This window comes from Hemitrygon akajei, chromosome 10 (genome assembly GCF_048418815.1).
Source record: "Hemitrygon akajei chromosome 10, sHemAka1.3, whole genome shotgun sequence".
Taxonomy (NCBI): Eukaryota; Metazoa; Chordata; class Chondrichthyes; order Myliobatiformes; family Dasyatidae; genus Hemitrygon; species Hemitrygon akajei.
Window position 1 is genome coordinate 127,659,298 of NC_133133.1, and position 27,304 is coordinate 127,686,601.

General features: G+C 43.6%; 1 protein-coding gene across 1 annotated transcript in view; it reads left to right on the plus strand.

Annotated features, from left to right (window-relative positions):
- Window positions 1–19,854, plus strand: part of LOC140734110 (wee1-like protein kinase 2-C) — a 31,403-nt gene extending 11,549 nt beyond the window's left edge. Inside the window, exons 4-11 of the mRNA XM_073057694.1 lie at window positions 1,604–1,773; window positions 5,125–5,246; window positions 7,411–7,557; window positions 8,689–8,799; window positions 9,886–9,971; window positions 13,067–13,237; window positions 16,317–16,462; window positions 19,701–19,854. Of these exons, the coding sequence (XP_072913795.1) occupies window positions 1,604–1,773; window positions 5,125–5,246; window positions 7,411–7,557; window positions 8,689–8,799; window positions 9,886–9,971; window positions 13,067–13,237; window positions 16,317–16,462; window positions 19,701–19,854 (1,107 nt within the window). The remainder of the gene's footprint in view (window positions 1–1,603; window positions 1,774–5,124; window positions 5,247–7,410; window positions 7,558–8,688; window positions 8,800–9,885; window positions 9,972–13,066; window positions 13,238–16,316; window positions 16,463–19,700) is intronic.
- Window positions 19,855–27,304: the final 7,450 nt, after the last annotated feature.

Consider the following 27,304-nt stretch of genomic DNA (forward strand, 5'->3'; position numbering starts at 1 on the left):
TTTGTATATTGCACTATACTGCAAAAAAACAAATTTCCTGACATAGTGGTGATCAACCTGAATCTGATCACTCTATTGGGGACAGGGAGAGAGGAACCATTGTTGGGGGAAGGGAGCAGGAAGCACCAGAGATGTTCTGTGTAATGGCCAATAAACCAATTGCTTGGAATCAAATGATCTTGTCCAGTGTGTTGGGGTTAGATGTGTCACCACCTGCACCATCACTACCTGCCTTCTCTGCCACCTGTCCACACCCCTCCCACGGAGCTCTACCCTCACCATTCCCAACATCCTCTGCTCCTGCTAGACTTGCAAAATTGCTCTCTGCTTCACGTTAGCAAATGCAGTAAGTGCAAAGCAAAGCTGTAGGCACCCTAGCTATACACTTGTTTTGCCACTCCACCATAAATCATTTGATTCAAACTTCACATTATTCCAATACAGTCCAACACTGAGCAGAATCCCAAACAACCAGTTGACTTTTGCCTGATAATCATGAGTATGCCAATGTTTAGGTATTCTTCTGCTATCCTTTAATTGTAGCTTTTGTATTAAGATTGTAACAAGCTTTAAATGGATTTCTTTTCCTTCCTGGACCCGAAACACATTCAATTTCTCCATATTCCTGGTTGTTGCCCTTCAATTGTCTGTTCTGCTGGACTGTCAATCAGAGGAGCCTTCTTTAAAGGAACACATTCTGGGAATAGGCATGGGTAGATATGTGGTTCCAAATACTGCAAGGATATTGTGAAACATGACCCGATATAGGAACGGAGGACTGATGCGTTAATGCTGAATGCCAGGTGAAGTGAGTAACAAAACTTGGACATCAGCTGGGTTTGCGAATACTTTCTAGGGCTTTTCTGGAATACTTCAAGAAAGTATTCCAGAAATGGTGGAATATGTCACCCCACCATTATGTGTGTGTGTGTCAAATATCCAATTAGCCAATCGTGGCAGAAACTCTATTTAAAAGCATGCAGACATGTCAAAAGGTTCAGTTGCTCGGATCGAACATCAGAGTAGGGAAAGATGTGACTTACATGACCTTGACCGTGCAATGATTGCTGGTGCCAAATGGGGTTTGAGTATTTCAGAAACTGTTGACCTCCTGGGATTTTCACACACACAAGTTTCTAGAGTTTACGGAGAATAGTGCGATAAACAAAACATCTTGAGCTGTTCTGTGGGAAAAAACACCTTCTTAATAAGAGAGATCAGAGGACGATGGCAAAAGTGGTTGAAGCTGACAGGAAGGCAACAGTAACTGAAATAACCACAGGTTCTAACAGTGTGCTGAAAAGCATCTCTGAATGCACAACATGTTGAACCTTGAAGTAGATGGTTTCAGCAGCAGAAGACAAGAACATGCATTCAGTGGCCACAATGTACATAAAGTGGCCACTGATTGTATACTATATAACAAATCTACTTTAACATTAGAAGATCTGATATTCATACCATTGTAAATTAAACATTGTTGTTTTCATAATCCTCAATTCCTTGCTAAACACCAAAAGCAATTGGTTTTTCCCTTCACTGTAGCTACAAGGAGGAATTGAAAGTTATTTTCCAGGGATAATCCTTGTGTTTCTTCCCTTAGAAGCTCAACATCCGTGAGAACATGGGTTCCCGCTACGCAACAGAATTTTATGAGTTGGAGAAGATTGGAAGTGGAGAATTTGGGGCAGTGTTTAAATGTGTGAAGAGACTAGATGGCTGTCTATATGCCATTAAACGGCTGAAGAGACCATTGTCTGGCTCAGTGGATGAGTGAGTGTCAAGTGATGAAGGTTTCTGCTCTTGAATGAACAAATTCTCAACTCTCATAAATTGATGAATAACCAGGCCAGTTGCCGGTGTTGCCTGAACTGACAGCAGCACGTACTCCTACATCCGCATCATGATGGTTAGCTGTCACTGGCTCTGAGATCTGATTCTTTAGGCCCTTTTTTTTTTAAAAAAAAAAAAGTGTGCTGGCATTGGGTGGGGGGGGGGGGCGGTTGGGGGGGAAGAGAAGATTTGAGAATTATCCCAGGAACAAAAGGGTTGATGTATGAGAAGTATTTATTGGCCCTCTGCCTTGTGGACTTTAGAAGTGTGTGTGTGTGTGTGTGTGTGTGTGTGTGTGGGGGGGGGGGGTTCTCATTGAAACCTATTGAAAAGTCTAGATAGTGGAGGTGGAGCGGGTGTTTCCGTAGAACACTAGAGCAGAGTGCAGACCTTTCAGTCAGTGATATGTCAACCTTTTAACCTATTTAATTAAAATTAACACTTTTTTTGTATCAACCATCTTCATATCCAAGAGCTTCTTAAATATCCCTAATGAATTTGCCTCTGCCACCAGTGTGGCAGCGTGTTCCATGCATCCAACAAATTAAAAAAAAAAACTTTCTTTTCCTTCCTTCCCCCCCCCCCCCCCCCCCCATGCTTCAATTTCCTTAAAATTATGCTCCTCATGAATTAGCCACTGCCTCCTTAAGGAAAGGGTTTGGCAGTCTACTTGAGCAGCACATTTTATCATTGTATACCCCTCTATCAAGTTTATTACCACTTTCTGGAAAGAGAAGTCCTTTTTTTTTTTCAACCTCTTCTCACAAGATATGCCCTCCAATCCAGGCTGCATCCTGGTAAATCTCCTCTTGGAACAGAGTTGGGGAGGAGTTACTTTAGCCAGAGGGGGGTGAATCTGTGGAATTCACTGCCCCAGATAACTGGATGCCAAGTCATTGGGTATATTTAAAATGGAGGTTGATGGGTTATTGATAAGGGCAGGAGAATGGGTTGAGAAGGATAATAGAGGGATTATTGAATGGCAGAATGGATTTTGGACTGAATGGCTTAGTTCTACTATAATTTTACTTCTATAATTTTATGGTCTTGTGATTGGAGGAATGTCAGAAGTGGATTTTGACATGGAATGCTGCCAAGAATGGTGGTAGAGGACATAAGAAACCTTTGTGCCCATAGTTGAATCTTGAGTGAGTTAAAAGGTTGGCACAACATTGTGGCTGAAGAGCTTGTACTGTTCAATGTTTTATATTCTATGTACCTTGGGAAGCTCTGTCAGTTTAGTTCTTTGTAACAGTGCAGAATACTAAACCTGCTGAACTGTAGTTAATATCACTAACTTGGATAACTGGAGAAATAAAATTAAGTGTGGTGCTTGAGACATAATGCTAGTTGGACAACTTTGGAAAGAGAAAAACCATTCCAAGTTAAAGACGTGTATAGTCTATGTATGCTTATGGTACGTCGTGTAGTGGTTAGCACAGTGCTTTAAAGTACCAGTGACCAGGGTTCAATTCCTGCTAATATGTGTTCTCCCTGTGACCACGTGGGTTTCCTCCAGGTACTTGGGTTTCCTTCCATATTCCAAAGACCTATTGGTTGGTACATTAGTTGGTCATTGTGAATAGTCCCATGGTTAGGCTAAGATTAAATGGGTCATGCATCTTGAAGGGCCTATTCCATGCTGTCTCAAACTTTTTGACCATGGACATAGAAGCAGAATTGGGCCATTCAGCCCATCAAGACTATCTATTATCCCTCTATCAGATCTATTATTCCTCTCAACCCAATTCTCCTGCCCTCCCTCTGTAACCTTCTGACTCCCTGATTAATCAAAAACCTCAACTGCCTTAAATATACCATGACCTTTTCTGCACAGCCGTCTGGCAGGGAATTCCATGGATTCACTGCTCTTTGGTTAAAGACGTGTTTCAGAAATTCTATTGCTTCAATTTCCTGTAAATGCCTGCAAGAAATTGAGTTTCAAGGTAATATATTGTGACATTTACTTTGATTTTCAGCACTAGAAAGTTTGTGCATTAGTGGTAGTCAAGGTGGGGAGGATGAGACCTAAAGCTAGTTTTCTTTGAGAGATCCTGGGCTGAGCTGTCACAGTTTTTCTTCGCAGATGCTGCCTGACCTGAGTGTTCCCAACAGTTTATTTCAGACTACAGCATCAGCAGTTCTTTGATTTTGTACGAGTGTATACACAAGCTTGATCAGTACAAGATTATTAGTGTTGATTTTGGTACCTGTCTTCCCTCTAGCCAGCACCTAATGTAACACATTCTATCACTCATGCTGTGTGCTGATGGCATTGTGGAGTTGTGCACTACAGCCCAGAAATGGGCCCTTTGACCCATCCAGTCCATGCTGGCCTGATCTGGCTAGTCCCATCTAATTGAACCCGCACTTGTGCTGGCAGCTCATTCCACACTATTCCCATCCTCTCAGTGATGAAGATCCCTCTGAGGTGCCCTTAAATATACACCTTTCACCCTAAACCTGTGATCTGTAGTTAGAAACATAGAAAATAGGTGCAGGAGCAGGCCATTCGGCCCTTCGAGCCTGCACCGCCATTCAGTATGATCATGGCTGATCATCCAACTCAGAACCCTGTACCTGCTTTCTCTCCATACCCCCTGATCCCTTTAGCCACAAGGGCCATATCTAACTTCCTCTTAAATATAGCCAATGAACCGGCCTCAACTGTTTCCTATGGCAGAGAATTCCACAGATTCACCACTCTCTGTGTAAAGAAGTTTTTCCTCATCTCGGTCCTAAAAAGGCTTCCCCTTTATCCTTAAACTGTGACCCCTCGTTCTGGACTTCCCCAACATTGGAAACAATCTTCCTGCATCTAGCCTGTACAATCCCTTTAGAATTTTATACGTTTCAATAAGACCCCCCTCAATCTTCTAAATACCAGTGAGTATAAGCCTAGTCAATCCAGTCTGTCTTCATATGAAAGTCCTGCCATCCCAGGAATCAATCTGGTGAACCTTCTCTATACTCCCTCTATGAGAAGGTTCACCAGATTGATAGTTCTAGGCTCACCCAACATGGGGGATGAGGGGAGCCTGCAAGCCTACACCTATCTATACTCAAAATTTGTATCCTTCCATAAGATCATCCCTTGCCTTCCAATGCTCAAGATCTAAGCCTAACCTATCCAGCAGTTCCCTGTAACTTGAGTCCTGGGTACATCTGTAACTTTTCACTGCAGTAAAATGATTACCCGTGTGAGTGGCAACACACTCCGTTGCTGCTAGTCTCTTTACTCCAGGTGAACTGGGCCAACCCGATCCGTTATCACGGCTGTTCGTTCCACAGGCAGTCTGCGCTCCGCGAGGTGTACGCACATGCTGTACTAGGACATCATCCCCACGTGGTGCGCTACTATTCAGCCTGGGCGGAGGACGACCACATGCTGATCCAGAACGAGTATTGTAACGGTAAGGACTGCCTGTTGGCAAGGTAACACTGGATTCGGGAGCACTAACAGAGCCTGAGCAACAGGAGCTTATGGATTTTGTCAAAATGAACAGGCTACATAACAGCACAGTTAAGGGTGCAGAGAGGTTGCTGCCTGGATTGGAGAGCATGTCTTGTGAGAATAGGTTGAGAAAGCTAGGGCTTTCACTTTGCAGTGAAGGAGGATGAGAAGTGACTTGATAGTATACAAGATAAGAGATGTAGATCAAGTTGATAGCCAGACATTTTTTTTCCCCCAGGGCTGAAATGGCTAATGCCAAGGGCATAATTTTAAGGAGATTGGAGGAAAGCTCAGGTGGGATGTTGGAGGTTTTTTTGTGTGATGTGTGTCTGGAATTCTCTGCCAGGTATGGTGGGGAGAGGCAGATACCTTAGAGGCATTTAAGAGACTTGTAGATAAGCACGTGCATGATATAAAACTGGAGGACTGTGTGGGAGGGAAGAGTTAGATTGATCTGAGAGTCGGTTAAATGTTTGGTGTAATAGCGTGGGCTGAAGGACCTGTGCTGCAGTGTTCTATTCTCCAATATATTAATTTCTATGCTTCTACCACTTCCCTGGTAGCATGTTCCAAAAACTGTGTATGTGTGCATTGCCTCCAAGTCTCCTCTACACTTTCTCTCTCCCTAGAGTAATGCCCTCCAGTATTTGACACTCTCTCTGCAAGATGAATGTCTATCCCATGTACCTGCCTCAATCTGTACATACTCTTGTCAAGTTGCCCCTCAGACACCAACACTCCAGAGAAAGAAACTCAAGTTTGTCCAGCCTTTTGATCCTACCACTCCCTAATCCAGGCAACATCGTAGTGAACCTTTTCTGCATTATCTCCAAAGGCTCCCTTTCTTGTAAAGGGGTGGCCAGAACTGCACACATACTGCAAAAGCAGCCTAAACAATTTAGTGTAGCTGGAATGATTTCCCTGCATTATACTCAACACCCGGACTGAAGGTAAGCATAGACATGAGATTCTGAAGATGCTGGCAATCTTGAGCAACATATAACATGCTGAAGGAACTCAGCAAGTCAGGCAGCATCTGAGGAGAATATGCAGTTGATATTTTGGGTCCAAGTGAAGGGTCTCAACCTGAAACATTGACTTCCCTTCCACAGATGCTGCCTGGCTTGCTGAGCTCCCCCAGCATTTTGTATCTGAAGCATATTAAATGCTGCCTTTAACACTCTGTTCATTTGCATTGTCACTCTGAGGGAGCTGTGAGCTAGCACACTGAGATCTTTCTGTACATCAGTGCCCCTAAAGGTCCCGCCATGTACGCGTTCTCTGTATTTGCGCTCCCCAAGTGCAACACCTACAATCTGGATTAAACTCAATCTGCTATTTCTCTGCCCAAATGTCTAACAGTTCAATATCCCACTGTCCCCATGACACCCTCATCTGCAACTCTGCCAGTATTTATTTTGTCATTTACAGACTTAATCAGACCATCTACATTTCCATCCAAACGTACGTCAGACACTGATCCCTGCAGAACACTACCCACACCAACAATGCGTCTCTACCGTCACCTTCTCTAGGCAAGCCAGGTTTGAATCTGGCTGACCGAATCATGATGGATCTGATGTGCCTTAAGCTTCCCAGAACTCTGATATTTCACATTTTTCAGGATCTCCGTTGCCTTGTGATTGGTTAGGAAATGAGTGAGTGGATTTTGAAGTGTTTACACTTCCTGCAATTTGTCAGACAACTTTCCTGTAATATCTGCAAACTGGGCACTACTTCAGTGCTACCTTTGTTTGGGTGGTGGGGGGGGGGTTTGTCCTCTATTCCAGTGGTTCCCAACATGGGGTCCACAAACCCCTTTCTTAATGGTCCATGGCATAAGGGTTGGGAACCCCTGCTCTAATCAGAAGGGACAATGTGGTTAGTTTGTCCCTCTACTTGGCACTGACCTGCTTGAAACTTGCACATTAGGTTGTACCACAGGTTTACTTCCTTGTGGGGACTTTATCCTGTGGCTGATGTTGCTGCTTGATGGAGGCATGTCCATCAGGAAGAGGGAAATGTCTGGGACGGAGCTGAAGCAGCACACCGGGTGTGGTTTGTTTTCGGGGGGTAGGGCTGCTCCCACTCCAAATCGGCACTCACATGTTGTTTGGTTTCAGGGGGCAGTCTGGCAGACACACTGATGGGGAACTTGCTGGAGGGGATACTGCTGACTGAGGGAGAGCTGAAGGAGATCCTATTGCAAGTGTCAATGGGGCTGAAGTACATTCACAACTCCAGTCTGGTTCATATGGATGTCAAGCCAAGTGAGTACCATATTTGATTGCCTGACATCCATTCACACGATGTTGGAACAATACAGGCCCTTCAGCCTGTGATCTTTTGCTGACCTGTTAACCTACTCTAACATCAGTCTCAACTCTTCCCTCCTACATAGAGCTCCATTTTCTAATAGTACATGGACCTTTACAGACCTTTTGGCCCATAATGTTGTGCCAAGCTCATGGTAACTCTGTAATGCAGTTCTCTTTAGTCCGTGAGAAAAGATGACATAATGATACTGGACTAGTAATCAAGTGGCCACAATCGAACATGGCGAACTAGGCACAGGGGTTGTCCATCTGGCCCGTTGAGCCTGCTCTGCTATTCAATAAGATCATGTCTGATCTGGCTATGAGCCCAAATTCACCCACCTGCCTTTTCTCCCATACCCCTCGATTCCCTGCTATGTAAAATACATCTGGCTTTAATGGGGTAGCTTCTACCTCTTCCCTGGGCAGAGAATACCACTCATGCTATGAAATGTTATGGTGACAGCACATGGGAAGATAATCTTTAAGTTACAATAAAGTAAAATAGTGAGGTAGTGTTCTTTGACTGTTCAGGAATCTGAAGGTAGAGGGAACAAAGTGGTTCTTGAAACAACTTCAAGCTCCTGTACCTTCTCGCTGATGGTAGTAACGAGAAGAGGGTATATCCTGAATGATGCCCTTTAATAGTGGATGGCACCACCATTCGAGGATGCCCATTGGGAACCATGTTCCTCTACATTTATTCGAGTGTGTAAGTACTGCTGTCACAAAACAACACACTTCCATTAGACAAGAAACGAGATTCTGAAATGAGTTGGACTTGGTGGCTGACAGGTGTTTCTGCACTCTGGGACGGACTCTGATCACTCCCGTGACTGATTATTATTTCTGTTAATGACCTCTCAGTTGAGGGAGGCTATCAACCAGAAACATTAGCTGCTTCCCTTTCCGGAGATGCTGCCTGACCTGAGTAATTCTGATAATTTCTTTCACATTTTAGTGTGGTCCTTCAAACTGGCAACTTTGTCCGTGGGGGGAAGGTCCACATCGCTGCAATTCGAGCTAGGCTGTTGAGAGCCCACATCAGGGCTAATCAGTAATGTCCTATTCCTGCCATACATTTAGGCAACATCTTTATTTGCCGAAGAGTGACACCTGAAGTGATCGCTGGTACGGAAGAAGAGAGTGACACAGATGAGGAAGGGAGTTTGGTGACCAATGTACTGTACAAACTTGGTAAGTTGCTTCTCCAATCTGAGCTTTTTGAATTTCTAGACCATAAGATGTGAGCAGAATTTCCTATTTCTATGTAATTAAGCCATCAAGTCCACTCTGCCATTCCACTATGCCAAATTAATTATCCCCCTCAACATTCTTCTGCCTTCTCCCAATAACCTCCAGTCTTACTATCAAGAACATTTCCACCTCTTTATATATACCAGTGACTGGCCTCCTCAGTTATCAGTGGCAATTAATTCTACAGATTTACCACTCTTCATCTGTTCCAAATGGATGTCTTTCTATTCTGAGGCTGTGCCCTTTGGTCCTAGACTCCCCCACTGTAGGTAACACAATGTCATTAGCCACTTTATTTAGGCCCTTCAGTGTCTGCCAGGATTCAATGAGATTTCCTTCCCCTCTTTCTCCCCTTCCCCTATTCTTGTAAACTCCAGGGAGTATAGGTCCAGACCAATCAAATGCTCCTAGGACATTAACCCTTAACCCTTTCATTCCTGGGATCATTCCTTTGAACCTCTTCTGCACCCCCTCATACTTAGAAATGGGGCATAAAACCACTCTCAATACTCAAGTGTAGCCTGGCTAATGGCGTATAAAACCTTTGTGTTACACCCTTGCTTTTATAATATCAGCCTTCTTGAAATGAATGCTAACATTGCGTTAACTCAACCTACAAATTAACCTTTGGGGAATCCTGCACAAGGACTCCTGAGTCCTTTTGCACCTGATTTCTGAATTGCGAAATATTTTACACCTTTAATCCTTCTACCAATGAGCATGACCCACCACTATATCTGCCACTCTGCCCATTCTCCTGATCTAGGTACTTGTGCAGACTCCCTGCTCCCTCACTATCTGCCCCTCTATCTTTGAGCTAGTTTTGTATTGGATTGTGCTTTCTCGTTCTCTTTCCTCCACCTCATCTCCCCACCCCCCCCCCCCCCCACACCATGTGCTTTATCTCCACCTATCCATCAGCAATGCAGAATCCTAAATACAGTGCTGCTCCAACCTGACTGCCCATTGTGAAGATAAACACCTGGAGTTCTCGTCCTTTGTTCTGTGAATCTTTGCTGTTTTTAGGGGACCTTGGCCATGTAACATCAATCTCTAATCCACAAGTCGAGGAAGGAGACAGCCGCTTCTTGGCAAATGAAATTTTGCAAGAGGTGAGTGTGCTACTGATGATTATGGAGCGGTGGGGTTGCATACCAGTTAGTGCAACATTTTGGGTTTAATTCCTGCCACTGCCTGTAAGTAGTCTCACCGTGACCACATGGGTTTACTCCAGGTGCTCTGGATTTCCTCCCACACCAAAGACATGCATGTTGAGGGTTAGTAAGTTGTGGGCATGCTATGGAAGCCTGGTGCCACTTGTGGACTGCTCCCAGCACATCCTTGGACTGTGGTCATTAACAAAAAGAACACATTTCACTGTTTTAATGTACATGTGACATGAGGCTAATTTTTTTTTAAAATAACCTTGTTTTTGTCTTTTGTTCCTGTTGAAGTTAACGGATCTTGTTCATGTGTTGGATGTGGATGGCTCTTGTTGTCAGTGGGAAGTGGCAGGAAGCTGTTTTCCTGAACTGGTGTTTTTAGAGTTCGAACAAGAGTAAAAGTTAAAGCAGATGCTGTTCCTGTTGGCTTGTAGCCTTCCAGATGATAGAGGTGGGTTTGGGGAAATGCTTCAACATAACCTGGGTGAGTAAATGGGCATCTACAAAATGCTCTGCAGTGGTTGAAGGAATGTACACCAGATGCCAATTGACCAGACTGGCTTTGCTCTACCTGCACTCATCCAGGCAAGTAATCATTCGGTGCTCTCGGTTTTGCCTTGTAAATAGAAAGGTTTTGATATTGTGTGAGTCACTCACCACAGGACACCTTGGTTTTGGCAGAAGATGTGGGAGATTAGAATCTGGTTTATTATCACTGACTTGCAAAAATGTTTTGCAGTACAGTGCAAAATGTGTTACAGATTTCAATTTGTGCTGTGTATACACCCCCTTGAGGCACAAGCCAAGGGCACCAAATATTTTGTATATAAAAATGTTAGTCCACTGGTCTGCCAGCTTTGGGGCTACTAACCCTGACTGGTTTTTAATAAATAATAAATTTAATTAGTTACAGAAACAGCAATGCAGAGTCCTCCTATATCTGTGTATCTCTATGGGCAGGCAGATGGAGGACCTTGGTTGCCCTAAACACCAGCAGATTAATGGGCAGGAAGAATTTGGTTGTGGTGAGATAGTGTTCATTCTGTTCAGAAATCTGATAGCTGAGGGGAAGAAGCTGTTCCTAAAATGTGGACCTTCAGGCTCCTGTACCTCTCAGATAGTAATGAGGAGGTTGTGTCAAGGTTTTAATGATGCATCTTTGTCAAAATCCATGTCCTTGATGCTGGGGAGGATTGTGCCCATGATGGAACTGGCTAAATTTGCAACCCTCTGCAGCTGTTTCCTATCCTGTGCAGTCACCCTTCTATGCTAGGATGATAGCAACATCAGTAATCACTGAATTTATTCTCTTGTATGAAATGAAATGCCTAACTTTTGTATTCAGAGACAGTATACTTGGTTTCAGAACCTTTGACAGAATAGAGCCTTGTTCCTGCTGCCTTGTGATGCTGTCCCAGTCCGTGTTTGGACTCTGCAATGAATTCTAATGTTTCTCTGTAGAACAGAGCTCCTTCCCTCTGCCTTCTCCAATCTATGTTGAAAGATTGGAGCGACTGGGCTTGTATACATTGGAATTTAGAAGGATGAGAGGGGATCTGATTGAAACATATCAGATTATTAAGGGATTGGACACGCTGGAGGCAGGAAGCATGTTCTTGCTGATGGGTGAGTCCAGAACTAGAGGCCACAGTTTAAGAATAAGGGGTAGGCCATTTAGAACAGAGATGCAGAAAAACTTTTTCACCCAGTGGTGGATATGTGGAATGCTCTGCCCCAGAAGGCAGTGGAAGCAAAGTCTGTGGATGCATTCAAGAGAGTTAGATAGAGCTCTTATAGTTAGCGGGGTCAAGGGATATGGGGAGAGGGCAGGAACAGGGTACTGATTGTGTTTGATCAGCCATGATCATAGTGAGTGGTGGTGCTGGCTAGAAAGGCTGAATGGCCTACTCCTGCACCTAATGTCTATTGTTCATTCAAGATTAATCAGGAGAGATTAACAAGGTTGATCAAGTTAGGCCTTTATTCTTTGGAGCGTAGAAGGTTGAGGGGGGACTTGATAGGTATTTAAAATTATGAGGGGGATAGATAGAGTTGACGTGGATAGGCTTTTTCCATTGAGAGTAGGGGAGATTCAAACAAGAGGACATGAGTTGAGAGTTAGGGGGCAAAAGTTTAGGGGTAACACGAGGGGGAACTTCTTTACTCAGAGTGGTAGCTGTGTGGAACAAGCTTCCAGTAGAAGTGGTAGAGGCAGGTTTGATTTTTGTCATTTTATTTATATTTAAAAAAAAAAAAAAAAAAAATTGGATGGGTATATGGACAGGAAAGGAATGGAGGGTTATGGGCCGAGTGCAGGTTGGTGGGACTAGGTGAGAGTAAGCGTTCGGCATGGACTAGAAGGGCCGAGATGGCCTGCTTCTGTGCTGTTACGGTTATATATTGTGGAAGTTGTAGCAAGGAGAGATTGTAGAAGTTGCAGCAAGGCAAAGGTTAAGACAATGTCCAGGCAAGGATAGTTTAGATGGTGTGCTGTCAGCCTAGGCAAGTGAGAACTTTGAAGGGCATAGCTTCTCCTTGCACAGCATAGCCAGAGCAGTTTGGTGTACAGAGACAAGATAAAGATGCAAATTAGATTCTAGGGTGACACTTGATTAGTTTGGAATTAAAGCAAGTATTGCTGATCTTTAATGTGGAGATTCTGTTGGTATTATTGTGTGATCATGTTCAAATTCCTTGTATGTACAAAGGTACCAATTGATCAGTATCTGTATATGAATGCTATTTGCTTGTTCAAATTTCAGAACAGTTTCGTGTTGGCCAGACTGTTCTTGTGCACAAATAGTGGTTGAGGGAAGAGCTCCAGTTAATCAGCAATGACAAGATCTCATGGTGATAGTTGAGGAGAAGGGAGTGTTCCCTGCTGTTTGTACTGGTGGTGATGGTCATACTCAAATCATAATTGGCTGACACCTTCTCCATTCAAATGTTGCAATACAAATGTACCTCATGGTAAATGTTTCAAGGTGATGGCTATCAGGACCATGATTAATTGTTGTCTTTTTTCCTTTTCCCCCTCCCCTCAGGACTATTCAAACCTGCCCAAGGCTGACATCTTTGCGCTGGGCCTGACCATGGCCCTGGCAGCGGGAGCAGATGAGCTCCCTCGGAATGACATGGCCTGGCACAACATCAGGGAGGGCAACCTGCCTGCCATCCCTCAACAGCTCTCGCACGGGTTTCTCGGCCTCCTCACGGCAAGCAACTTGTCCTCCGTGTTTCAGGGAGGGAGCGGTGAATTTTCTCTAATTGCCTGGGGCTCTGAGAGCAATGAATATAAACTGGCAGTGCTACCCAAACATTTATAGATTAATATTTAATTGGTTTATTATAATCATCACTTGTACAGTGAAAGAAAATGTTTTGAACACGTGGCATGGTACAAGCTCTTCAGTGCACAATGTGGTACTGACCTTTAACTTCAAGATCTAACCCTTCCTTCCTACATCTGTTTGCCTATTCCACCTCTGGTGTTCAGGGCAGCAATGAAGGTCCTCCACCTCTGGTGTGAAAGTTTCCTTCATTGTCGGTAGCCCAGTTTTCACTATTGTCAGTCATGTATGTCTCAGGAATACTGTCACACTCGGATGTAGAAAGATTCTTCATTGCTGTTTCCATAACAATTTTGTTTTGCCAGTCAGGGTTTTCGGCCTTGAGCCAAAAACCTCTTAACCTGGAGGACTGATGAACTAGTCTTGGTCTGACTTCTACCCTTTGATCTATTTGGCATGGGCAACCCTACCAAGAGCCAAAGCATAAAGCCCTGACCCATAGCTCTGGGTCATTCAGGCACACAAGCCTCCAAATAAGTTTGTGGTCCTCTCGGAGGTCCCACTGACATAGCCCATTTTTATTTGCATAATTTGTTCTCTACCTGGTTTTGAATGTCTTTTTATCCCATGTAGACTTCAGCTGCGTGAGGGTGAGATGGCTTTCTGCCCCTTCCACTTCTTGCTTGCTGTTGGAGGCTTCTGAGAATGACGGTCACTCACAGAATGATAAATTGTAGTGCTGTTCTTAAGTGGCCACACTACTCTTCGCTGCCTGGCCATGGGGCTGCAGTGCCAACATTACCCATTGTCCCAGTGTTCTCCCCACTATAGGGTGGTGGTTGGCACCACCATTCTACTCTCCTGAAACCTTTTCACTCCTGTAGTTCAAATATTTTTATTTGTCTTCAGAGTATGTGATCACCCTTCCAGTCAGTCTCCACATTCATATAGCCTTGTGTACCTTTCTCTGCAATTGGGCATCAAAACTCCCACCTTTAGCAAGAAGGTTAACTGTCCGTGGTGTTCATTTGCTAAATTACTTGCTGTACCTGCATGATAGCACTTTGTTTTCAAACAATGAGGTGCCCAGAACCCTCATCATGTATAGTTTCATTGAAGCAAAGTCTACCAGTGTGGATGAGCTGGAGTCTCCTCACCTTGCATAGCATTTAACAGCTTGATCATCTATCTTCAGTTTTGTCCTCGACTTGCTAACACAACTGCCTCTATTACCAAGTTTAAATACAATGCTCTGTTTCATCATTGCGATTAGCTGAGCTGCAACATGACTGTTATACTTTGGGGAGTGTTGGCACGTAGCCAAGTGGTTAAAGCGTTGGTCTAGTGATCTGAAGGTCACTAGTTCTAGCCTTGGCTGAGGCTGCATCTGTGTCCTTGAGCAAGGCACTTAACCACACATTGCTCTGTGACGACACCAGTGCCAAGCTGTATGGGTCCTAAAGCCCTTCTCTTGGACAACAGTGCTGTGGAGTTACTTGCAGCATGGGCAACTGCCAGTCTTCCATACAACCCTGCCCAGGCTTGCACCCTGGAAACTTTCCAAGGTGCAAAAATCCATGGTCTATCGAGATTAACGGAGGCCTACTACTACTATATTTTGTTGGGGGTGGGGGGGGAGATAGTCTTGGTGATTGAAGACAAGTATAGTGGTGGGAGGAATGTCAGGCAAGTTTCTTTAGTGGTAGGTTCATGGAATACACTTCCAGGTTAGTGGTTGTGGTAGATATAGAAGGGATATTATAGGGGCTCTTAGAGGCACATGGATTTAAAAAAATAAATTAAAAAAATAAATAAATAAAGGCTCTTTGAGGGGAAGGTTGGATTGATCATGGAGTAGGTTAAAAGGTTAGCACAATGTTGTGGGCTGAAGGGCCTATACTGTGCTACCTATAGATAACATCTGTAAATAAGCCAGTTTTTTGGTCTAGGCCACCATGCTGACATTACTTGCCTTATATACACCTGTACAGTAACCTTCCATGTGCCATCCCTTTGAATGGCAATTAAATAGACCACATCTACCAGTCTCCCTTTATCCACCCTTGTATCCTCAAACAAATTCCAATATTTGCCTAACACTGTTCTTTTTCCCTGAAACTGAGGACGGTTGTAAGGAGCTGTTTTGTTACTGAGATGTAGGTGGGTATTTTAATGGTGAGTGTATTTAGTGTAGACCCATGAATAGAATGGGAAGTGAGTGTTCCCTTCTGTCTGTGACTCATCAATTGGCTTTGTTCTCTTAAAATATTAGTTTAGTCTCTGACTAGAAATGTTGGGTGTGTTCATGGACAGATCAAAAATCTGATAGTGTAGGGGAAGTTTTTCCTAAAATGTTGAGTGCATCTTTAGGTTCCCATACCTCTGGTAGTAATGAGAAAAGGGCATGCCCCTGACCGTGAGGGTCCTTGGGATGGATATTATAGGGAAAGGTTAAGTAGAATAGGACCCTATCAAATGTCCCCTCAACCTCTGCTCCAGGGAATAGAGGTATACAAAATTGAGTAGCCTAGATGGGGTAAATGCGAACCCCTTTCCACTGAGGGGTGGGTGAGACTAGATCAAGAGATGGATTAAGGATGTATCTAAGGGGGATCTTCACTTAGACTGGTGAAGTTGCCAGTGGAAGTGGTGGATGCAGGTTTGATTTCAACACTTGAGAAATGTAGATCAGTGGTATGGAGGTTTATAATGCATGTCAATAGGACTAGGTAGAATATTTTGGCATGGACTAGATGGGCTGAAGGGCCTGTTTCTGTGCTGTAGTGCTGACTGTATGTTGCCTCCTCGAGGCAGTCTTTGGGAGGTTTGTGCCCATGATGGAGCTGGCTGAGTTTACAACTTGTAACCAGATGGACAGAAGACAGTACACTAAATTAAAGTTGCAATTTTAGTTATTAATATAAGATTGTTTTAACTTTCAACAGCTGTATGGATGTTAATCTCCTTCCACCTGTGTCCTAATGAGTGTTCTTTCCCAAAGCAGCAACTAATCAGCCCAGATCCCGTGGAACGACCCTCTTCCGCTGCCCTCACCCGGCACCCTGTTCTCCGGAGGAATTCCAGCAAGGTGGCTTCACAGCTCCGGAAAGAGCTCAATGTGGAACGTTTCCGGACAGCAATGTTGGAGAGGTATTGGACTTGACAGTTTCAGTAACTTCAGATGAGCAAGTGTCAGTGTAGGTGAAAGTCTAGAATTGACTCTCCTCTTGCACCTCAGAACACAAGACCATTCAGGCCATCAGGCTTCTGCTGTACCTAAGCATTCACCATAGAACATGCTCCTTCCTCTTTCTCCTTGAACTCATCTGAGCTGCCCATCTGATTTTTAGAAAAGAGAACACCTGGGGAACAGAGGAAATGGGTCCTTAATGAATACTTTGCCTCATTTAGCAGTGAGTACCTTGATGCTTGTGAGGACGGTGTAAAGTGGGGTGGGATGGAAGGACCTGTGAATATTAAGAGGATGTGCTGGAACTCTGGAAAAACATTAGGATAGTTAAGTCTCTTGGGCCAGACATTGTATTCCAGGTTGCAGTGGCAAGTGGGGATGGGATTAGTGTGCCTTTTTGTGATTACCTTTGCATTCTCTAGCCACAGTAGTACCAGAAGATTGGGGGATGGTAATTGTTCAAGAAATTGAGTGGAATTATCCTGGGAATTGTAGACCAGTGAGTTAAAGCTCAATGGTGGGCAAATTATTAGAGAAGATCCTTAGACAAGATTTAGTATTTGGAGAAGCATAGTCTTAATTAGGGATAGCATGGCTTTGAGGGGCAGGTCATGCCTCACTAGCATGATTGAATTGAGGATAAAGCACATTGCAGGTGGAGCAGTGGATGTGGTGTATGTGGATATACAGGCATTTGACAGGGTTCCCTATGGTAGGCTTAGTCAAAGTCAAGAGGCGTGGGCTCTAGGGAACTTGGCTGTGTGGATTCAGAATTGGCTTGCCTACAGAAGGCAGGATGGTTGTTAATGAAGAGTATTCTACCTGGAGGCCAGAGACCAGTGATGTTCGACAGGGGATCTGTTCTGGGATCCTTGTTCTTTGTCATTTTTAATGACTTGGATGAGGAAGTGCAGGGGTGGGTTAGTAAAGTCTGCCGATGATAAAAGTTGGTGATGTTGGGAATAGTGTATTGCTAAGTTTGCAGATGATACTAAGATTGGTGGAGGGGCAGGTAGGATGCAGAAGGACTTGGACTAGGAGAATGGGCAAGAAATTGGCAAATAAAATAGGGAAATTGAAAAATACATGGTCATGCACTTTAGTAGAAATAAATGTGCAGACTAATTGCTAAATGGGGATAAAATCAAAAAATCTGAGATGCAAAGGGACTTGGGAGTTTAACTTGCAGATTGAGCCGATGAAGGCAAATGTAATATTAGCATACATTTAAAGAGGTCTAGAATACAAGAGCAAGGATGTGATGCTGAGACTTTATATGAAGCTGGTGAGGCTTCAAGAGTTTTGTGAACAGGCTTGGGGCCCCTCTTAGAAGAGATGTGCTGGCATTGGAGAGGGCCCAGAGGAGGTTCACAAGGATGATTCCAGGAATGAAAGGGTTATCATATGAAGAACATTTGATGGCTCTGGGTCTGTACTTGGTGGATCTCATTAAATATTGAAAGGCGTAGACAGTAGATGTGGAAAAGATGTTTTTCCCCATTGTGGGAGAGTCTAGGACAAGAGGGCACCTGGGGGGTTTCCCCTTCAAAATGTGTTTATTTATATATAAAAAATTCTTTAGCCGAAGGGTGGTGAATTTGTTGCCATGTGCAGCTGTGGAGGCCAGGTCATTGGGTGTATTTAAGGCAGAGATTGATAGGTTCTTGATTGGACACAGTATCAAAGGTTATGGGGAGAAGACTGGAACTGGGGTTGAGGAGAATATGGAGGGAAAAAGATCAGCCGTGATTGAATAGCAGAGCAGACTCAGTAGGCCAGATGGCCTAATTCTGCTCCTGTCTTGTGGTCTTAAGTTGCACTTGCAGTTGGTTGACCCACTCTTGGGCAGTGAACCTTGTAGAGGAAGTTCACTGGTGTACAGTGCTCCAATGTTTGTCAGTCTCTGCTTGTTAGAACTGCCAATGTTGAGCTCTGACCTCCTGCTTGGGCAGCTGGAGCAGTTAGGGTTAACTTTGCTTAACCCCAGATACAGCCTAATGGATTGTGGGGGGAAAAGGACAATGGAATTTGTCTCTGGTCAGGTTTGGAAAATGCTTTCCTGGAATTGTCCTCCAGCTTGATTCTAACACTTGCTCTAGAAGTCTGAGATAACTGGAGTCAGTGTTGCCTCCCAGTGTTCACTCAGCAGAAGGCAGTCTACATTGGTTGTAGACTGCTGCAACAGGTCTCAGGGTTTTGTACTTTATTTCTGTATGACTGTATTTTACTGCATCTTGTGTGATATACTGTTAATACTGTGTGCAGCAGTTTTGCACCTTGGCCCTGGAGGATCACTGTTTCATTTGGGTGTATTTGTGGATGATTGAAGGACAATTTAACTCGAATAGTATAGCAGTTGAGGCCCTTCAGCCTGCTGTGCTGACTCAATTTAATTTTTCCCTCCAACATAGTCCATTTTTTTTTCTATCATCCATGTGTCTTTCCAAGAGCTGTTTAAGAACCCCTGATGTATCTGCCTCTACCACCACCCCTAGCAATGTATTCCACAAACTGGCCACTCTGTAATTATTTTTAAAAAAACAACTTGCCTCTGTTAACCTCCTGTACTGTCTTCCAATCACCTTAAAATTATCGCCCCCTGGTATAGTCTCTGGCTATCCACTATCTGTGCCTCTATCTTGTACAGCTCTATGAAGTCACCTCTCATTCCCTTCGCTCAAAGGAGATGAGCCCTAGTTTACTCAACTTCATAAGACATGCTCTCTAATCCTGGTAAATCTCCTCTGCACCCTCTAAAGCTTCCTGTGAGTCGACCAAAACTGAACACAACACGCACAACTTTTCGGACTACTTGAAGGGTTGGGTGTGATTCCTTAGTGGTTTTTGTACAGACAGACATACTTTATTGATCCCGAGGGAAGTTGGATTTTGTTACAGCAGCACCAACCAAGAATAGTGTAGAAATATAGCAATATAAAACCATAAATTAAATAATAATAAGTTAACCATGCCAAGTGGAAATAAGTCCAGGACCAAACTATTGGCTCAGGGTGTCTGACACTCTGAGGGAGGAGTTGTAAAGTTTGATGGCCACAGGCAGGAATGACTTCCTACATATCCTGCTTTCATAATGGATTTATATGTCGTCAGTATTTTTACCAAATACACAAGGTGATCTGCATTTTCCTCACCCTGTTTCTCAGGCTTAGTTCTGCTTTTCTCCCCCACTGCATTTAGGGAATTGATGAAGGCAAGACTCTCGCAGGGCTTTCTGCAGTCTGAGGTTAAACCGCTGCATGCAGGGAAGAGGCCAATCCTCCCAGAGAACAGTCGAAGGATGGTAGGGTGCAGAACCAGCCGCTCAATAAGCTTCAACTGTGGTGGATACTGACGGCCATTTCTGTCTGGCCAAGATGCACAGCTGTTGTGCAGTGATACTCTTTTAAATTCAACACTGTTTCTCTGTAAATGTTGCTTTTAAATCCTTGTTTCTAATCTGAAATGTTTCTAATCTGCCAGAGGTGGCTATGTCAAGGTGCACAGTATTGGGCAGATGGAGCTACTTAACCCTGTAGAAGTGACCTGCAGCAAGTCACTTCTTGGGCCTCGCTCTGGAGGGTAGAGGAGGCATTAGACCTGTTAACAATGAACTGCTGCACTATGAATGTCCATTGCTTGGGTGCAGGCTTGATCTGAGTTTGCTTGTAAGTGTTTTGCCACCTTGTGGGACTTTCCAGTATCTGAGAGTACACAGCAGGTCTGAGCTGTTTTAAAAGGACACTCAACCTCTGTCCAGTGAGTATATTAAACTGGGGAAAATTTTCCCTGAGCTGACTGCTGTTTGAAAATGTTTTTATCTATTTAATTTTAATGGACTGAATTAGCAGAGAATTCAATGTCAATTAAAGTTTTAATTTTCATATGGCTACTAGTGCTTTTTTTAGTTCCATCTCTGCCTCCAGGAAATTCCTAGAGCAGTTCACCTATTTGCCTGTAGTGGGACCTGCTGGGCTTCTGTCACTGTTCCCATCAGGAAGGGGGTGCAGAGGCCTCAGGGCATAACACATCACCAGGTTCAGGAACATTTGTGACCGCCCCCCCCCCCCCACCAAATCATCAGGCTCCTGAATTGGAGGAGATGACTGATCCCAAAGCACACATAATTTCACTATCTACAGAGTACTCAAATAGTTTTTTTTCTTTCAAAGGGATCTAGTGCTTTCCCAGCATATATGATGAATAAACTCTTGGGCTTCCAGCAGGTACAGGTATCAATTATAATTGAAATTTTGATGACAAACTTCATCTTTCCTAATGAAGATGGAGTAGTTTGTCATCAATGTTGATTATAATCAATACCTGTACTTGGCTGGAAGCCCAAGAGTTTGATTCATTCATGTTCTTTGTTCATTAGAACAGTACAGCGGGGGAACAGGCCCCTCAGCCCACAATATTGTGTTGAACCAGTGGAAAAAGTAGATCAAAAACTAATCCCACCTGCCTGCACTATGTCCATATCCCTCCATCTTCCTCATTTGTCAGCCTATCTAAATGTCTCTTAAAGGCCTCTGTTTGCCTCTACCACCATAGTAGGCAGCACATTCCAGCCATCCACAACTGAGTTTGTCTAATTAAATTACCCCTCACATTCCCCTTGAACCTACCTTCTCCTGTCTCTCCCCCCCCCCCCCCCCTTCATCCCTTCTGGTATTAAACATTTCAACCCTGGTAAACAGATGCACTCTCCACTCTGCTTCTCAATCTTGTAAACTATCTGATCACCCCTCAACTTCTGCTGCTCCAGAGGAAACACCCCAAGTTTATCCAGACTCAAGATGGCAGCATCCTGGTAAACCCCTTCTGCACCCTCTCCAAAGCCTCAACATCCTTCCTATAGTGGGGCAACCAGAACTGTATGCAATACTCCCGATGTGGCCTAACCAGAACTCTATAAAGTTGCAACATAGCCTTTTGCACTCAATGCCTTGACTAATAAAAGCAAGCATTACATTAGACTCCTTAACCAACCTATCGACCTGAGCAGCTACTTTCAAGGAGTTATGAACTTGGACCACAAGATCTCTCTGCTTAACAACACTCAAGGGTCTTGCCAGTTTAACTCCATCTGCCATTTCTCTGCCCATATCTGCAACTGATCTATAATATGCTGTATATGCTACACCATCCACAAACTGGTTAACACACCTATCTATATTTTCATACAGGTCATTTATATACATCACAAACAGCAGAGGTCCCTGCGGAACACCATTAATTACCAACCTTGAGCTCACACAAGTCCCTTTGACCACTAATGTCTTCTATGCGCAAAGCCAGTTCTGAATCCAAACAGTTGATTTTTGCTGTGGACCCATGCATCTTAATCTTATGGATTACCCTCCCATGAGGGACTTTGTCAAATGCCTTAGTAAAATCCATGTAGGCAACATGCACTACTCTACCTTCATCAATCTCCCTTGCTATCTTGTCAAAAAACAATCGGGCTGGTAAAACACAACATGCCCCACATAAAGCTATGGTGGCTCTCTCTAATTAGGCCATGGGTTTCCAAAGGTTCATGTATCCTATCCTGAACTTTCTCCAGCAAGTCCCCTACAATAGCGTGAGGCTCACTATCTATAGTTTCCAGGATCTTCCCCTGCTCCCCTTAAATATAGGTATATTAGCCACTCGCCAGTCCTCTGGGACCTCACCTTTGCCTAGAGAGGACATGAAGATACTGGTCAAGGCCCCAGTAATCTTGTCTCTTGCCTCCTTCAATAACATGGGTTAAATCCCATTGGGCCCTGTGTACTCATCCAACTTAATATTCATTAGGAAACCCAACGCTTTCTCCTCCATGACCTCTAAATGCCTCATGACCTCATGCACTGACCTTTCAGGTCCTTTTCCTTGATAAATACTAAACTAAAAATCCTGCATCCAAGCAAATGTTTTTTTTCCTCAAGTGGGCCTACCCTCTCCCTAATTGTCTTGCTCTTTTTTATATACATGCACACCTTGGGATTCACCTTAATCCTCCTTGCTGTGGACTTTTCATGGCCCCTCCTGGCTTTAATTCCTTGAGTTCTTTTCTGGCTTTGTTATAATTCTCACAAGCTCCATTTGATCCCAACTTCCAAAGCTTTACATTCCTTTATCATCTTGACTAAATTCATCACCTCTTTGGGCATCCAAGTTTGGTTAATCTTCTGTCCCTATCCTATACTTTGTGCAATTGATTTTTGAACACCCTTCATATACATGTCTGACGTGGACTTGCCAGAAAAAGTTCCTAATTAGCTCTCCATAGTTCCTGCCAAATATCCTTGTAATTTGCCCTATACCAATTTAACACACTCCTGTGAGGACCATACCTTTTGTGTCTAAAACTATCCTGAAAGTTGAGTTTTGATCACTGTTTGCTAAACTACTCATCCAGAAGTCAATCACCTGGCCAGGCTCATTACCCAACACCAAGTCCAGTATTGCCCCCTCTCATCAGACCGCTTACATTGATTCAAGAAATCAATGTAGTGGGTAAAGCAGTGGATGGTGTCTATATGGACTTCAGTAAGGCCTTTGACAAGGTTCCACACGGAAGGTTAGTTAGGAAGGTTCAATTGTCCGGTATTAATATTGAAGAAGTAAAATGGATTCAACAGTGGCTGGATGGGAGATGCCGGAGAGTAGTGGTGCATAACTGTTTGTCAGGTTGGAGGCCGGTGACTAGTGGTGTGGCTCAGGGATCTGTACTGGGTCCAGTGTTGTTTGTCATATACATTAATGATTTGGATGATGGGGTGGTAAATTGGATTAGTAAGTATGCAGATGATACTAAGATAGGTGGAGTTGTGGATAATGAAGTAGGTTTTCAAAGCTTGCAGAGAGATTTAGGCCAGTTAATAGAGTGGGCTGAACGTTGGCAGATGGAGTTTAATGCTGGTAAGTGTGAGGTGCTACATTTTAGTAGGAATAATCTAAGTAGGACATGCATGGTAAATGGTAGGGCATTGAAGAATGCAGTAGAACAGAGTGATCTAGGAATAATGGTGCACAGTTCCCTGAAGGTGGAATCTCGTGGACAGGGTGGTGAAGAAAGCTTTTGGTACGCTGACCTTTATAAATCAGAGCATTGAGTAAAGGAGTTGGGAAGTAATGTTAAAATTGTACAAGGCATTGGTAAGGCCGAATTTGGAATATTGTGTACAGTTCTGGTCACTGAATTATAGGAAAGATGTCAACAAAATAGAGAGTACAGAGAAGATTTACTAGAATGTTACCTGGGATTCAGCACCTAAGTTACAGAGAAAGGTTGAACAAGTTAGGTCTTTATTCTTTGGAGCGTAGAAGGTTGAGGGGGGACTTGAAAGAGGTATTTAAAATTGAGGGGGATAGATAGAGTTGACGTGGATCGGCTTTTTCCATTGAGTAGGGGAGATTCAAACAAAAGGACGTGAATTGAGACTTTAAGGGGGCAGAAGTTTAAGGGTAACATGAGGGGGAATTTCTTTACTCAGAGTGGTAGCTGTGTGGAATGAGCTTCCAGTTGAAATAGTAGAGGCAGGTTTGGTATTGTCATTTAAAGTAAAATTGGATAGGTATATGGACAGGAAAGGAATGGAGGGTTATGGGCTGAGTGCAGGTCAGTGGGATTAGGTGAGAGCAAGTGTTCGGCACGGATTAGAAGGGCCGAGATGGCCTGTTTCCGTGCTGTAATTGTTATATGGTTATAAACACTCCTGGATACACTCAACAAATCCTGGCCCAAATTATTTGTTTTTTGTTTGTAAGATGTCTCTTCCACATTACTTGGTCTGTGTGCATGTTTTCATTGTTTCTTTATATTTACTGTAAATGTCAAGATCTCGGGGTAGTAGAAGGTGACATGTATAATAAATTTACTTTTAACCTTAAGCTGCAGGACCATTAGAGATGGCCATCTCAAGGATGGTATCAACCAGTAATGCTAAAGTATTGATTCATTGTATTGGCTTCTTTGACGTATCTGCCTAATCCCTTACCAGAAATGTCTCCTCAATCACCATTGCATTAAAGGGTGCTCAGATTCCTTAATTTCACTGCTGGGATTAAGAACTCACAAAATTTAATGGTTGAGTATGCTAGGGCTTTTCTCTTTGGGGGAAAAAAAAAGAGGATGAGGGGTGACTTGGTAAAGATATGAGATGATGAGGCATAGACCAAGTGGCTAGGAAGAGACTTTTCCCAGTTTGGAGGGCATAATTAATGATTGGAATAAAGTATGGGGGGGGGGGAAGAGAATGTTAGAAGTAAGAATTTTAGAGTGGTGGGTATGTGGAAAGCCTTGCTGGGGTGGTGGTAGAAGCAGATACATTAGGGGCATTTAAGAAACTCTTAGGAACATAGATGTTTAAACATAGAGTTTAAGAAACTCTTAGGAACATTTTTAAAAAGGGGACTGTGGAGGGGAAGGTTTAGATTGGTCTTGGAGTAGGTGTCAAAGTTAACACAACATTGTAGGCCAATGGAATGCAATGTGCTGTAGGCTTTATGGAGTAAATATCAAAATACAGAAATGTGGCTGGGAATCCCTCATTCTGAGGCAGTTGATGTGAAGATGGAAAGTTCATAAATGCATTTGGGGAACTTGTAGAAGTGTAGTGTTAACCATGTGCATGAGAACAGTGAGTTTTGGGCAATAAAGCTGGGTAGACTAGACATGTTCATGGAAAACTACAAAGGCCTATAGTGAATATTCTTAATTGGGACAAAACTAACTTTTGCTCTTTATATCTGAAAAAGAGGTGAATGGATATTGGACTGCTGGAAAATAGCCCTGGAGAGATAGTGATAGGGAAACAAGATCTAATGGACAAAATGAACAAGTATTTTTCATTAGTCTTTGTGGAAGACACCAGCATGAGTGTTGGGGTAGAAGAGTGTGTAGTTGTTATAACTGAGGAGGTGCTTGGGAAGATGCAAGGTCTGAAGGTAGGTAAGTCAGCTAGACCAGGTGGACTACCTTGTGGTTCAGAAAGGGGCAGAAGAGATTATGGAAGTAAAAGTACAGATATTTCAAGAATGATTCTGGAGGACATTCAAGCATAGTGTGACATTTTTGATTTTTTTTAAAGAAATGGAGGCAAGACAGGAAATTATAGGCCTGACTTCAGTGATTAATAAGAAGATGGGCTGCATTATTAAGGATGAGGTTTTGGGGTACTTGGAGGCACATGATAAAATAATCTGAAGTCAGCATGCTTTCCTCGGAAATTTTGCCTGACAAATCCATCGGAATTCTTTGAGGAAATAACAGGCAGGGTAGATAAAGGAGAGGTAGTGGATGTTGTTTGCTTGGTTTTTCAGACTTTTGACAAGGTGCTGCACATGATGTTGCAAACAAAGTTAGAGCCTATGATATTACAGTAAAGATGCTAACATGGATAGAAGATTGGATGACTGTATTCAGAGATTCATCTTCAAGTCTGAATGAGTGCACCACAGCTGTCAGTGACTTCATTAAAACCTGCATGGATGAGTGTGTGCATATAGAAATCAAGAGCTGCGGATGAACCAGGAGGTTTGTAGTCTGCTGAGGGCTAGATCTGTGGCATTCAGGTCTGGCAACCTAGGTCTGTACAAGAAGACCAGGTCCAACTTGCGGAGGGCCATCTCGAGAGTAAAGGAGCACATTTGAATGTGATTGGAGGCGCATCAACTCTGTTAGGGTTTGCAGGCCATTGCTTCCTACAAAGAGAAACCTAACATCATGAATGGCTGTGTCACTTCACTCCCAGATGAGCGCAACACCTTTTATGCTTGCTTTGAAAGGGGGAATAAAACTACAGCTATGCAGATCCCTGCAGCATCCAGTGACTGATCTCTGTCACAGAAGCTAACGTCAGACTGTCTTTCAAGTGGATGAACCCTTGCAGGGTGACAGGGCCTGACACAGTACCTGGTAGGGCTCTAAAACCTGTGCTAACCAACTGGAGAGGGTGTTGAAAGACATTTTCAACCTCACTGCTACAGTTGCTTCAGAAGGACAACACTTATACCAATGTCCAAGAAGAGCAGGGTGAGCTACCTTAATGATTATTGTCCAGTAGCACTTACATCTACGGTGATGTAGTGCTTTGAGAGGTTGGTTATAACTAGAATTCACTCCTGTCTCAGCAAAAATCTGGACCCACTGCAATTTACCTTTTGCCACAATAACTCCACAGTGGATGCGATCTACTGGCTCTTCATGTGGCCTTGGGTGTTACCTTTGTCCAGGTAATACATGTCAGTCCTGTGAGCAGAAGATGACAATCTGTGTGGATCTAGAAGATCATCTCCACCTCACTGACAATCAACACTGGTGCACCTCAGTGATGTGTGCTTGCCCACTGCTCTGCTCTACATGCATGACTCTGGGCAAGCACAATTCAACTGTGATCTATAAATTTGCTGTTGCATCAACTACTGTTGGTGGAATTTATGATGATGAGAGGGTGTACAGGAGCAAAATATAGCAGCTAGTTGAGTGGTGTTGCAGCAACACACTTACACTCAAACGTCAGTTAGACCAAAGAACTGATTTTAGACTTCAGACAGGGTAAGATGAGGTAACACAACCAGTCCTCAGAGGGTCAGAAGTGGAAAGAGTGAGCAATTTCAAATGCCTGGATGTCAGTATCTCTGAGGATCTAACCTGGACCCAACATATTGCTGCAGCTCCAAAGAGGGTATGACAGCAGCCATTTTTCATTAGGAGTTTAAGGAGATCTGGTATGAACTCCCCAAAGACACTTGTAAATTTCTACAGATGTACCGTGGAGAGCATTCTAACTGGCTGAATCACCATCTGGTATGGG